The 13,822-nt window shown below is 34.7% G+C and overlaps 1 protein-coding gene across 1 annotated transcript in view; it reads left to right on the forward strand.

Moving 5' to 3' along the window:
- DOCK2 (dedicator of cytokinesis 2) overlaps positions 1-13,822 on the forward strand; it is a 197,715-nt gene that overhangs the window by 137,396 nt on the left and 46,497 nt on the right. Inside the window, exons 30-32 of the mRNA XM_037398282.1 lie at positions 1,262-1,340; positions 11,696-11,796; positions 11,892-11,950. Coding sequence (XP_037254179.1) covers positions 1,262-1,340; positions 11,696-11,796; positions 11,892-11,950 — 239 coding nt within the window. The remainder of the gene's footprint in view (positions 1-1,261; positions 1,341-11,695; positions 11,797-11,891; positions 11,951-13,822) is intronic.

Raw genomic sequence — 13,822 nt, forward strand, 5'->3', positions numbered from 1 at the left:
TCGTTTCTTTGTCACATTTGCTTGTTTTCTCTCTCTTTTTTTTTTTTTTTTTTTTGTTTTGGTTTTGTAATTGTTTTATTTTTTTAAATGGGAGACCAGGACATCACACAGAATCCAACACAAGGATGCAACATTGAGAGTAACGTAGGGATATCCTGTCGTCTCATAATCTTTTGCCAATAATTCTAATTATTGAGTTATTGCTCTTTCTGATGCAACTGAATACTGAGATGGTGGGTTTTTTTGTGGACCTGTTATAATTATTAGATCCTGTTGCTGTAGGTGATAGCTAGATGACAGTCATTGGTTTTTGAACAGTTAGGATTGTTTTTTCTTGTTTTCACCTCTTTCGGGTTACAGTATGTTTGCCCCCACAGTGTTTGCCATAGAAACATTTCAACTTAAAATTTTTTTACATTTTATATATGGGGCAGAGGGAAATGGATCACTTGCTTTCAAAATTGTAAATTGAATGAAACTGAATTATTTAAATAAACTTTATAAATATTTAGAGATACAATTGATTTTTGTATTACAAATGTACTGTGCTGGAAAGTTAGACAAAGAAATTAGCTTTAGAAACATGACTTACTCTTGCTGCATTAATAAAGATCATAAATAGGTGCTGCTTTTCAAGCTAGAGGGCTGATGTTTGCACTCTTCCTCTTGGAAGAAATAACTCTATATTAACTCAGCTTTGAATGTGTTTTTACAATCAACCTGAGGAGAAAGATGGGCTGAGGTGTCATCCTCCCCTCCCCACCTGTGAGAAAACCAAAAAGCTGCACAAAGCATCTTTTAATTGGGAAAATGCAGTGGCAGCTCCAAACTAATAATGTAAGTACAGGAACGCTTTCAGCTGTCAAACCATGTGGAGGCGGCAATAACTCTCTCGTAAATTATTCGGTTTTGTCAAATAGAAGGTAAAATTGTGTTTGAAAGAATTGCTGTCTGTTTTCTCCAGAATGCAATGCGGCATGTAGCAGAAGAAAAGAAATTATGTCTGAAATTTTCAACGGAGATCAAGAAACTTTTTGACAATTGTGTGCTTAAACTTTTTTTTTTTATGTATAACAGACCATAAATAACATGCCATTGCACAGAATGTCCTCTGCTGTGGTCATGTATGTGAACGTTGCTGCTTCTAGCATGTTCAGTGTTTAAATATGTTTCCATTGATAAGATATGTGGTTGGAACAGATTTCCAGAGATTACATTAATCTATCTGTATCATTGCTTTATCATTGCTTTTCTTTTCTAGGGTGTTCTTAAGAGCCATCAACAAATTTGCAGAGACAATGAACCAGAAATTTCTGGAGAATATGAATTTTGAAGTCCAAGTAAGTATTTAGGCCTTTTAGCTAAGTTGAGGTAGTCCATGCAGGTGTGGTTGTTCTGGTCTGTCACAGCCCCTTCTGGTACTTTATCAGTATCAAAATGACTGTTGATTTGAGCGTGGCAGGATTAGGTCATCTTTGATATGACATAAAAATCATACTTTGATTATTTATGATAAGGCACCCAAATGGAGTATTTTGTACCGTGATCCTCTCAGAACTGGCAAGCAGAAAGCTCTTTTTTATTTCTTAGCCAGCCAAGTGTATTCAGAAAGGCAATCTTTGACGTAATGCACGTAGCCTTTACAATGTCACTGCTGTGTATGTAGGACAGAAAGAGATTAACTTGGATTCCTAGAGTATTTAGCACTTAGTATTTATTTTTAACTTGTAGTCTTCCCTGGCAGGTCTATCTTTATTTATTTTCCCCCTTGTGTGTGTGTGGTTTTCCCTCTTTTTTTTTATTTTTTTTTTTTTAATTTTTATTTTTGTAGTTATTTCTGAAATAATTTTATATTAGGGTTGTTTTTTCTTTGGTTTGCTCAATATCATTCTTCATAACTATTTTGTCATTAATTTTACCATATGTTTGGCTTGCTTCAGATGAAAACGTCTGTAGTTTTCATGTTCATTAAACTGTTATTAAAACAAATGCAGTTTTAGAATCAGGATTTGTCACTAAAGGCGGCTTGGTTATGGTGTGTGCTATAGGCAGAAAACACACTAGCAAAGTACAATATGAAAAATTACTTTATTTCGCTTATATTAACTGTGATTAAGAGTAAATGTTTTTAGTTTGAAAAATGCTTCCTGATTATGAAGTTCTAATCTGTTCATTAGATCATAACTTTCTAACTAGCCATGAAGTTCAGAGAAAGTTCAGAATTCTGCCTTCTTCATTTCTTGGGGTTTATATTTTACAGTTAATCTTGCAATTTGTGATCTGTTTTAAGTGATTCTACTTTCCTGCATGTGAATATTTAGGCTTACTATGCTAAAAACTGTTTGGGTATCGGTCTCTTGGTCCTTTGCATAACATGTCTTGGTCACAGATAGCTGCAGAGCAGTCATTTCAGTGGTTATACAGGATGAGTTTGAAAGACGATAGCAAAAAGAAAGGTAAAACTTGCAATTTATATTCAGTTACAGTGGCCTCCAGTTATGAAACTTAGACATTTTTTCTCATTTTTAATTAAAAATTGTGTACCTTCAAAAAGTGTGACTTTACAGATGTGTATATGTATAATGTTAAGAATTTTGAATTGTAGGGAAAGATGTTTCTTCTGACAAACTTAAAACTTGGTTTTAGTCAATACCTCTGCTGGAAATTCACAAATCTTTGACATATGATATAACCTCTCTTAGGCTACATCAATTTATTAACAACCAATTTGTAGCCTATCGTTTCTATAATACTTGATCATTTTTACTGCAAAATGTCTCAGTAGTTTTTAAAAGCCAATAAAATATGTCTGGTGGACATCAGTATGTGTAGGTTACCAAACCCATGCAGACTACTGTGAAGACTGTATCTGCCACAATTTTATTAGGGTCTGTACTGCCTCTTTCAAACGTTAAAGCAGCAGTTGAAACCTGGAACTTTTTTCAGATTCAGTTTCCTCTAACAGTTCTGTGCATTCCAGAATGTTACCAGCTAACCAGGGATGTTACAGTTCAGCACTGAACCTTGTAGTTCAAGAGAATTTGTTAATGCTTGGTCTTTCGTTCATGACTTGTCAAATACCTGGAGGCTCTGAGTAAGCTAAACAATGTTATAGTAAATAAGTTGTGCCCTCTAAGGAATTGCAGTACCCTTGTAGTTTTCACAAGAGCCTTAAAAGTACAAGTCAGGGAGATACCTTACTTCAATGAATAAAAGCTCTGAAAACCTTCTAACAGTACCCTAAATATAGCTATTTAAAAAGCTGCTATGGGACTGAAGAAGGTCTGAATAATGCAAAGCATATTACCTAATTTTCTTAATTAAAAATTAAAATTTTGTTTCCTACTATTATCTGTACATATTCAGATCATGGATACGTGAATATTTTAATGTTCTAATGGTTCTTTTACTGTTTTTTTCATATTTACATTTTTTGAAAAAAATCCATAAATCAGTGTCTTGACACTATTCAGACTGTGAAAACTTGAATATAGAGAGGTACTTAAAACTGCAAATGTTATTAATGAAATGAGAAACTTGAAAGGTCCTTCAGTGCACTTACTTCATTTTCTGAGGATCAACTTTATCCAAATAATTTCTACCAAGAATTTTGCCTAAGTATTGTAAAACCTTTTATGGTAAGAACAGTCTGGGTCTTTCCTAAACAGACCATATTATCATTAAAGTTACAAAAATTTCCTAAATGCTCCATATTGAGGCATAATGGACAGGAACAAAGAGTGGAAATGGGGAGTAGAAGAAAGAATAGGCTCAACTAATTTTTCTAATTTCTTTTCAAGTCATAGCTGAAGTCTTTCTACTCTGCAGTATAAATCCACTTTTCTTTGTTATGTCCTTTCTGGCTGAGGAAAGTTTGGTTTGGGTGGTGTAATTTTTCGTGTGGATTGCACTTATTTGGATTGTTCTCTAATAGCACGAGTACTGAAATATTTTCTGTAGTCCAAGAAATTTTTTCTGCGTAATTAGAAAATAAGCAAATAACGAGAGAGAGAGACATGGTATATATTTTTTTAATATGAATATATCTTGGCTGTAAGCAAACGCAAGCAGTGGTTAACTCAAAGTGAATGCAAACCTTCTGTTTATGAAATAGTTCACTTTATAGCTACTGTGTAGCTATATTTCTATTTTGATTTGTATGCATATAGAAATATCAGGAATTGGAACAAAAATCTTGCCTTTGCTATTTTGATCCAGGAGGCAATTTCGAAGTAGCATAACTTTGAGTGTTGTGCAGAGCTAAACCTGATAATCCTGTGGCCAGATGGAGCCAGGGCAGCCCACCTGGCACTCCGAGCCTCGGTGTGTTTTGGTCAGGTCCCCGAGTGCCACCGGAGAGGCTGGGTACGCAGCACCAGTAGGTTCCCTTGTGACTATAACCAGTGGGCCAGATACTGATTACAGCAAGGCTGGGGTATGCTTCTGAAAATCAGAACTGAGGCAACCATGTACTGTGGAGTGTAACTTCACCTCAGCTCTTTTTCCGAACTCCAGAAAAATGGGATCTTGAAATGTGCTTCTGCTATTGCTGAGCCTGCCAGAGATTTTGGTGAGCTCGTCCAATGGGTTTTACAAATAATGTCCAGCTGTTTCACCTGGTATAAGGAATAGCAGCTGTGCATCTAAATTTAATCTGACTTTGGAAAGATGTTGTATGTCTGTGTTTTATAAGTGACTACTACAGACCTAAAGACTTCAGTAAATTATTGCATATAAAGTTTCTGTGAAATAAATGGATTTTCACTCAAAAAAATCCACACAAAAATCCAGCCCAAAATAAGAAATGTTTATTCAAGGGCCGGTGATTTAGTATGCAGAGCCTTCAGGCAATCTTGTCTCCACTTAGGAGGATGTGCACTGTTGATTTCTGGTTTCAAAGAAAAAAGGATGAGTAAAGTTCAGATCGTTACTGAGCATATGCAGCAAAAACAATGTCTCAAGACTTGGGAAGCTAAACCAGAGGCAACTATTTTAATATTCCTGATTTAAGCTATAGAAATAGAATATATTGGTATGGGGAAAATAGAGCTACATATCAGTGATTAAAAAAAAAAAAGTTACATCTTTAAGTTCTTTGTAAACAAGTGAACAATTCATACTGTATGTAGGATGGTGTTTTCAAATCTGATTATTAACAAATAGTTGAAGAAATATCTTAATTTAAAAATAATAATAAAAAAGGCAATTTAAAGCAGTGAAGTAAATCGAAGGATTTTTTCACTAGAGTGAGTGATTACATGATAAAATATAGCAAACTAATGAAACAAAACAAGTAGACTATGAAGTAATTAAGGAGCTAAAAAAGGGTATTTTAAACCTAGACAAAAACAATGAAGGCATTTTTTGTGACTCTGTTGAGACTTGTTAAATGGAGGAAAAAAGGTTCCTGGACTTTGTTTTTGTTTTGTTCTTTTCCCTTGCACTCATTATGTGATTCAGGCAGAAAGGAAAGAAGTGGTATCATTTAAAGACCTGTGAAAGGATGTGGAATATCTGATGAACAGTTGTTACAATCTTTAAAGCTATGCATAAAGTTCAAGCCATAGGTTCAGTGATGGAGCTGTTATATACTTCAAACACCAAAACTATGCACAGCACAGCAGTGATGTGTTAAATTTTCTGCCTTAGTATGTAGTAAGTTTGGTTCACTGAGTCCGTTTATGCAGAGAACACTTCTTTAAATTCCAGATTGTCATTGCCATATTTCAAATACAATATTGTCATTGCCAATTTCAAATATGGGGATCAGACAACCCATCCAGATAACTGCTTTGCAGCTGCGCTTTTGCAGCATGGTAGAACAGACACACCGTAACGTGTAAATTCTGGATTTAGGATGTATGAGTTGAGATGGGTTCTTCTGCAGACTTAAAAAACAACAACAACAACAAAACCCCATTAAAAGCTGCAAAATATATTTTGGAAAAAAATATTCCCCGAAAGTCACCTTGGTTTCTTGGGATTAATTATAACAAAAACTGTGTGGTTCATACAATATATACATTCATGTTATCCTCAATAAATGCCTGAGAAGTATATTTCATCTGTGGTAAATAGGACAATTCTGGGACTTTTCAGTACACTTCTCTTTTACCTTTTGTGGTAATTGTACCATCTCATTCAATCAAAAAATGTTACTTTATTTTGACTGAAAACTTCTGTGTTGCAAGACAAAATGTTATATGCATACCTCAAAGATAGCCCTCAGGGTGATAAATAAAAGTGAATAATGAAGGAATAACGTGACTTTCCATAAGCAGTCTAAATACCTTTAACCCCACCCCCCCAAAAATAAATATTGTTTTTTGTACACCCATTTCTATTTTATGCTGAAGAATGTCCAGCTATTTGATTTGCCATTTGATTCACAAGAATTTTTAAGGAAGCAAGTATTGGACAGTAGTGCATTTTTTAAGCCAAATATTATTTGCACATGTGGATATAGAGATCTAGGTATGAAATAAAAATTACGTTCAACTGTGAATTAATATTTTTTGGTTGTTATATAGAAATGCAATAATTAATTGACATTTTATTTACCAGACATGTCTTAACTGTCAATGGTTTCCTCACTTCTATGAATGCAGAGCTAGGAGAGAAGGTTTTGGGCTTTGGGTTTGTTGGTTCTTGGTTTTTATTGTTATTTATTGGTGGGTTTTTTTCACCAGCAGAAATCCTGTTTAAACTTGCAAGTCATCATTTTTTTCCTCTATTTTGTTTGAATGCACCATAAGCCAGTCTTCCATCAGCAGAAGAATGAAGATAACGGTGTTTAATGGTTCACTTCAAAATTTCAGTTAAATTTTCCAATGTGCATGTTACCTTTATAGAATATATGCAGACCTCGTATGGCATATTTTGCTTCTGTTAGCAGCTGATGTCATTAGCTAGATGTTACTTTTCTCTGTTGTCACTGTCAGCTCATGGCTCCATGAGGTTCTGTTTTAGAAGTCTTGCTCTGTGTAGTAAGTATTTCCATTCAGTGACTGCATGCAACTGCAGTCAGTCTGATTTAAAAAAAAAAAAAAAGCTTATTTTTTCATGTTTTTCCTATCTTTCTTGCATGCACTATGCACCATTAATAATTCAGCAGGAATTAGATGTATTTTAGCATCACAAATAGAATTGTGCAACTTATTTTTTATTTTTAAATCTTCGGTTAGAAATCCCAAGATGAAAAGCTTCACTGCTTTATAAATGTACAGGGGAAAATGTGCAATACATTGGGCAAAGATATATATATATATGATAATGATAGAGATTCTAGAAAACCCCAGGAGATCATTGATAAAAGTTCATATTTAGTGCCACCTGTATTAACTGTACTAGCAATATTAGAATTGTCATATTTTTATATGTTGTATATTGTATTGTGCATTTCAAAATTATCAAACTTCAGAATTTAAAGTTTGTCTTCGATCCTTCTACCAACATGTACCTGGGTCTTCCTAGAGTAACCTATGGTAAGTAATTGACTTTTTTGATGTTCATCTGCAAATTTCTTTGGACTTTGAACTCCTTGCTCAGAATGAAAAAAAAAACAGACGACATAAATTCTAGAAAATTTTGCATACATGAAACTAATTTTCACTGGACTTGGGAAGCGTCTTATTTTAGAGGTTTGGGATGTTTTCCAAGAAGGAATGGTAGGTGTCTGGAGTAGAAGTATTTGCAAGTATTGTTCTTAATCATTGCATCATTAAGCAAGAAGCATATGACAAAACCAAGGAGGGAATAGGATTATGGCATGAAAATACTTACAAGCTAAAAACATATAAACCAAACTTTTGTTGGTTTATATAATGTGCTGTGTTTCTTCAAAGCTTCTGTAAACTTCTTTTCATTAACCTGAAAATTGTTTACCTTTGTTCTGTCCTTTTGAAGTAAATAACCATGCAAAGATATTTTGGTAGCGGTCCCAAATGATTTTCATAATTTTTTACTTTGAGATGCTTAATACTCTGTCTTCCACCCCAAAGGAAACACTACACCTGTCATGAACCAGGCTTCATACCACAGGAATAAGCCCTAAATATTGTGCTTATAACTTCCAGAATTTATGAATGAGTTGTAACTCTGAAAATTGTATTTGTTAAGACTCCACTTAAACAGAATGCAATGCTTGCTTTACTTAATTTTTAATGTTTATCCGTTTGTGAGTTATTCCGAATTTTAGCCTTCACATTCCGCTTATGATTCTGTTTAGTAATTTGTATTTTTCTAGTGTGATATTCTAACAGAAAATCCAGAATAATTTCATGAATTTGGAATTTTAAGACTGCATGATGCAGCCATGTGTGCTATCTTAGTGACTGAATTTCAATATCTGTGGTTGATCCAGTTAATGAATTTAAACCACAAGTTGCTACTAATTTGTTTAAAATTATTTGTTCTCAAAAGGCTCACAAAAATACTTTAAAAATATGTTTCTTTTAAATTATTTAGTTTTAAGTGATGAAGAAATGCATTCCAATATGTGAAAGAGAACATTACTGAATTAAAAGTCACACATGGAGAACGTCATATATCCTAGAAGTCAATGGATCATTTTTTTTATAGATGTTATTCAAAGGTTCAAAAATGTTTTTTCTAGCTAACCTAGCTCAATAGCTGTGGTAGCTACATGTAGTCTGCAATTATGCATATATGCAGAAAGTTTGTAAGTGCCATTTTTTTGACAAAATCAGAGTAATGAACCCAGTATCTGAAATGTATTATGTCTGCTGGTTTCAAGGGGCTGAGCTTGCTTTCACCATAATATCAAAAGAAAAAAATTCAACAGAACTGTCATCTTGTCTGTTTTATGAAATGCTAGGGTACATTTAATATCTGCAGTAATTTGTCAGAAATTCAAAAGTCTTCCAAAGACTTCATGTTTTTCCTACATTATCAAAGAGAATTGAGCAAAGACGTCAGTAGAGAAAACACTAGCTGAAAGGTGGGCAATGGTGCAAAACAGGCATTGGCTTCAGAGGTGGTGTGTACGAGGGAGAAGGCAACAGTGTTTACTTCTGGTAGTTATTCTGGACAATCATCCAGATCTCCTCTTTGTGAGATGGCTTGAAATTTCTTACTACATTAATTCCACATTTTCTAATATGGTGGCTGTAACATTTTCTAGGCGGAAGCCACCATTTGTTTCTGGAGGGAAAAAAAGAAAAAAAATTAAGAAAAAAAAAGAAAAAAAAGAAGGAAAAATAAAGAAGAGAAAAAGGAAAAAAGGAAAAAAAATAAAAAGAAAGAAAAAGAAGAAAAAAAGAAAGGAGTTGAGAGATCCTCTTCTTGAAGTTACCGTAGCCTTACACAGAGGGGTGTTCACAGATCTCCTCACGATGCGTGCTGAGCACCACGCTCAGCCAGCTGAGTTGCTGTGTTTGGGAGGGTTACCACACGCCAGGCCAGCCTGTGCTGCTGCTGTCAGATGCTGCATCTCAGTAGGAGTTTGCGATGAATCACTGATAACTCATTACAGAGAGGAGTCACCGCAGCTCCAGCGCACTCTTCCAGTGCTCTGTGCCTAGCTGACTACTCAGCACTGGAGTTCATGTCAACAAGCAGCAAAGCCACTAAGTATCGCACAAATTGGAGCATCAGGGTTCTGGTCCTCTCCTGTTGCTGTGGTGCTTCGGCCCTGCCACATGCTAGGTAACTGGATGTTCAGATGCAAAGCTTCTGTAAATGTTATTGTGGGCTTAAGAGAAAACAAACGAGGCCTCAGAAGTGTTTTTTGGTGGGGTTTTTTTGCATTTTTAATATCTTTTTGTATCAGCTTCTGCCATTTTTCACTATTGAGAGACTACTTTGCCTCACAGGGTTTTAAAGTTAGTTTTGGTACTTAAAAGCTTGTGAGTCTTTAATTTGGATCTGCTATTGAAATGCAAAGTATCGTATTTTTTTCAGCCGTCATAGGGTAGTCTGAGGATGAAAGGCAACTTACTTTATAAATAAGGATATTGAGTCCTTAGAGTGTGACTCTGACAAAGGTGGCATTGAACTTGGAGCTATTAAATGAATAAATAGATAGTTAACTGATGTAATAAGGCTTCATTTTTCTCCCCATAAGCTAGAATGATTTGAGAAATTATCCATTTTGCTGGTGTAATTGACATATGCAAAGTATCTTCCCTTCACACCAATATATACAGCTTCTCAAGGGACTGAAAGCTCTAAATTGGTAAAATTAATCTTTTAAAATCATTGATAAGACCTTTCAGGGCATAAATATCATTTATCCTGGGGAAAAGGCTCGGAATTAGTATTTACTACTAGTATACTGTCAAAAATTAGATATGAACATAATTTAAATGTTTGCATTAAGGGGGAAAAAGGTGCTGCCCTACTAGTGCTCATATGAAAATGTAGGTTTTAATAAGGCTGTGATTCGTTTGGGTGAACTCAGAGCATCTTTGAATGGTGTAATATGTAACATTAATAACTGTCTCCAATGAAATGCTACTGGAATCTGTGTGTCTGCACCAGGGTTAACTATGCTCCCTGGACTGTAAATACTTGGAGACAGAAACAGCCCTCCTAAGGGCTTTTAAATAAGCAAGCCTGCTAAGGAGAGCTTTAGCTGGGCCTTGAAGGGTGGGATAAATTAAATTCATATAGAGGATGTTTGAGAACTTTATGTTGTCTGGGAAATATCTGGGGTTTTGTGTGTGTCTCTGTGTGTTACTCTCTATTTTCCTGGTTATTTGTGCACAAGAGGGGCTTCCAGGTTATAAAGGCCAGAGGTCGGTTAAGTTTTTGATGAAACACTATTTCCAGGCTGTTTGGTGTGGGTTCCCAATCTAGGGTTGTATTTCAACATAAAAATTAAGAGCTCTGTAATGATGCTATATGGTTTCTTTCCATCCTGAATACATTTACCATTGCCTTTCTACTGTCCCATTGTTACCCCATGCATATTTTTAGATGCAGCTATATTTTTGAAAGAAATGTCTAAAGCTATTGCTGACTGCTTAGAAGCTTCTGAGAATAGTGTTTACTTCCTTGAATTTGTGTTTTGTAGTGGTTTCTTTTTTCCCTTTCCATCTCTAGCATGTGAGAGAAGTACTTCATTTTGGTTGTCTGGAGAACAAGTAATTTGCTTTCAGAAAGAGCGAGCTGTGCACTGGAAATACATGGGTTTTTCTTCTAGTTCAAGTACATGACTCAGTACTATTAGTAGTTATTTAGGGATGTATTTTGCCCTTGTTTCATGTAGACAGCTCTTAACAACATATATTGGAATTTCACACAAATCGTGATTGAATTAGAATCCAAAGAAGTGACAGTAGATACCTTTTGAAGTAGTTCTCAAATACAGTGTAATTACACTGGGTGCCTTTAGCTCCAGGTTGTTAAGATTCACTGGCATGTAATGTATTTCACTAGTCCTGCTATGGTTCATGGTTTAATGTTGTTAGCTATGAATTTCATATGAATCTTTTTTTTAGCAATATTTATTCAGTTGCTGTGCTATTAAGAGCAAGTGTGTAGTGGTGGTTATTAAAATTCATCTGTCTTTTCTGCTAATTGCATAATACTAATGATGTACATCTTTGCATAATACAAAAATCTTATACTGCTTGCATCATTTGGTTTTGTAAATTATTCAGCATTATGCGTAGCTTAATATTATTCCTGCTTTTCTCAAAAGTATTATAATTTCCTTATATTCGATTTACAGCTTTGGAACAACTATTTTCATTTGGCTGTGGCTTTTATTACCCAAGATTCACTACAGCTAGAAAACTTTTCCCATGCAAAATACAACAAAATCCAGAACAAGTAAGCAAAAATGTGTACTTCAGCTTATGTCTCTTATTGTGTAGTAAAATGGTGATAAAGATAATGATAACAATACCTTCTATATTTTTTCCTAGATATGGAGATATGAGACGTTTAATTGGCTTTGCTATCCGTGACATGTGGTACAAACTTGGTGAGTAGGCAAAGGAGCTTAATTGCAACTGAATCCACTGCTTGTTTCATTGAAAAAAAAATTCAGAAATTTATACTGGAATGGAATGTCCAGTGGGATGGTGTCAGTGTTAACACTGAAGGACAGCTCTTCAGCTTCGAGCATGGAACAAGCATATAGCTTATTCTGTATAGAAATCAACGTACAGAATTAATGTGCATGGTGCGCTGTATGCTTTCTTCTTCCACGTAATTTGCTGGTTTATTCATAAATACAATGTAGTGCAGCGAACCTCCCCATCTCCCTAATATACCACATCTATTGCTAAGAAACTGTCTCCAAACAGGGACATTTCCATCCCTCATGGGGTGTCAATGCCTGCTGCAGAGGCAAGAGGAATTCCCTGACTCTCCCCTTAGTGTGTTTACATTTTACTAATTACCTTTCCTCTCACCCTGCCTCGGTCAAGTAAGTTTTGCAGTGTGTGAACCTCTGACTCAGCAATGTTGCGAGGTAAACTAAGCTATGGAGAGGCATAATATTACCCTATATTATTAAACAAAGAAGCCAGCTATGATTTTCAAAACGCACTGAAAGGGATGGTTTCTTATTATCCAAACTTATTTAGACTATTTGTTTTACCCTGGAATTTTTTTTTCAGTTCTTATATTAGGATGTGTGAAATTTCTTTATGATCTCTATTAAACTTGCTAGTTTTTAGGTGTGCCAGTGTATCAGTGCTTGCCTGGAGATTTCAGATGTTTCCATCACGTTGTACATACTCCTTCTTGTCATATATACCCCTTTCAATCTTTCTTTTCTTAGATTTTTTCTTTTACTATTTTTTTGTAGAAAAAAAATTATGCATCAGTATACTCTGGTGTATCAAAAAGATGCAGTCAGGATTTTAAAGGTTTTGATACTTTTGCTGATGAAATGGTGAGCTCTCAAACATGTTTTCAGCATGGTCATTCACTTTCTAATTTAACACCATTGTTGTCCTTTTTAATACTGCTAGGTGTAAATCTGGAATTAAAATTTTTCAATTTAACTTTTGATCCTAGAACCATTAACATCTGTTTCTTAAAATAAAAGTTCAAGTTTTCATTTTACTACAAAGTACAAGAGATCTGTGTATTTGAGCTTTCCTGTTTGCATCCTACTCAGGCTGAATCTGAGAGTCCATGTCAAAGACAGTAAACACAATGGCTTTTTAAAACTGTAAGGACCTTTAACAGTTTTGTCTAGCATAATGTTGAAGACCAAAATATTGTTTTCTGATATCCACATGCATTATTACTTTATTTAAATAATATTCTTACATACCAAATGGAAAAAGTGAGACAGAGAGAATTTTTTCAAACTAATGTGCAATAATTCTTAATAAATAATGCCCCTTCCATTTATTTTCTATAATTTTCAGACTCCCTCTGTAGCTTTAATAAAAAGGAATCTGCCTGCTGAAAAGCAGTAGGACATCTGAAGTATAAACCACTTTTGATGGATAAACATACAAGATTGAAACAGGCAAATGCATGTCAAAGAATCTCATACCGTGACCTCTGTAGTGCCTTTCAAATTCTAAATAAAATTGCCATGTTCTCTAGGGCAGAGTATCTTCCTTTGTCCTTTTCAGTCATTGTAAGGTTTGAGGAAATGTTACTCATGATTTCTGACATGGAAATAACAGTTGCTGATGGCAGTATAATCTTCAAAAAGCTTTATAATTTTTTTAATTTAAAAAATATTTTTATTTATGTATTTAAAGTTGTGTGTTAAGGTCTTTTGGTTATAACTGTAATGTTAGTCTCTCAGTCGAGCAGTAAGTGTTGCTATCATTTAGCTGTAAGTTTCTTCTTTCTACTCATACTAGAGGATTGCTTGGGAAAGTCA

Source organism: Falco rusticolus, chromosome 8, assembly GCF_015220075.1.
Source record: "Falco rusticolus isolate bFalRus1 chromosome 8, bFalRus1.pri, whole genome shotgun sequence".
Classification (NCBI taxonomy): Eukaryota; Metazoa; Chordata; class Aves; order Falconiformes; family Falconidae; genus Falco; species Falco rusticolus.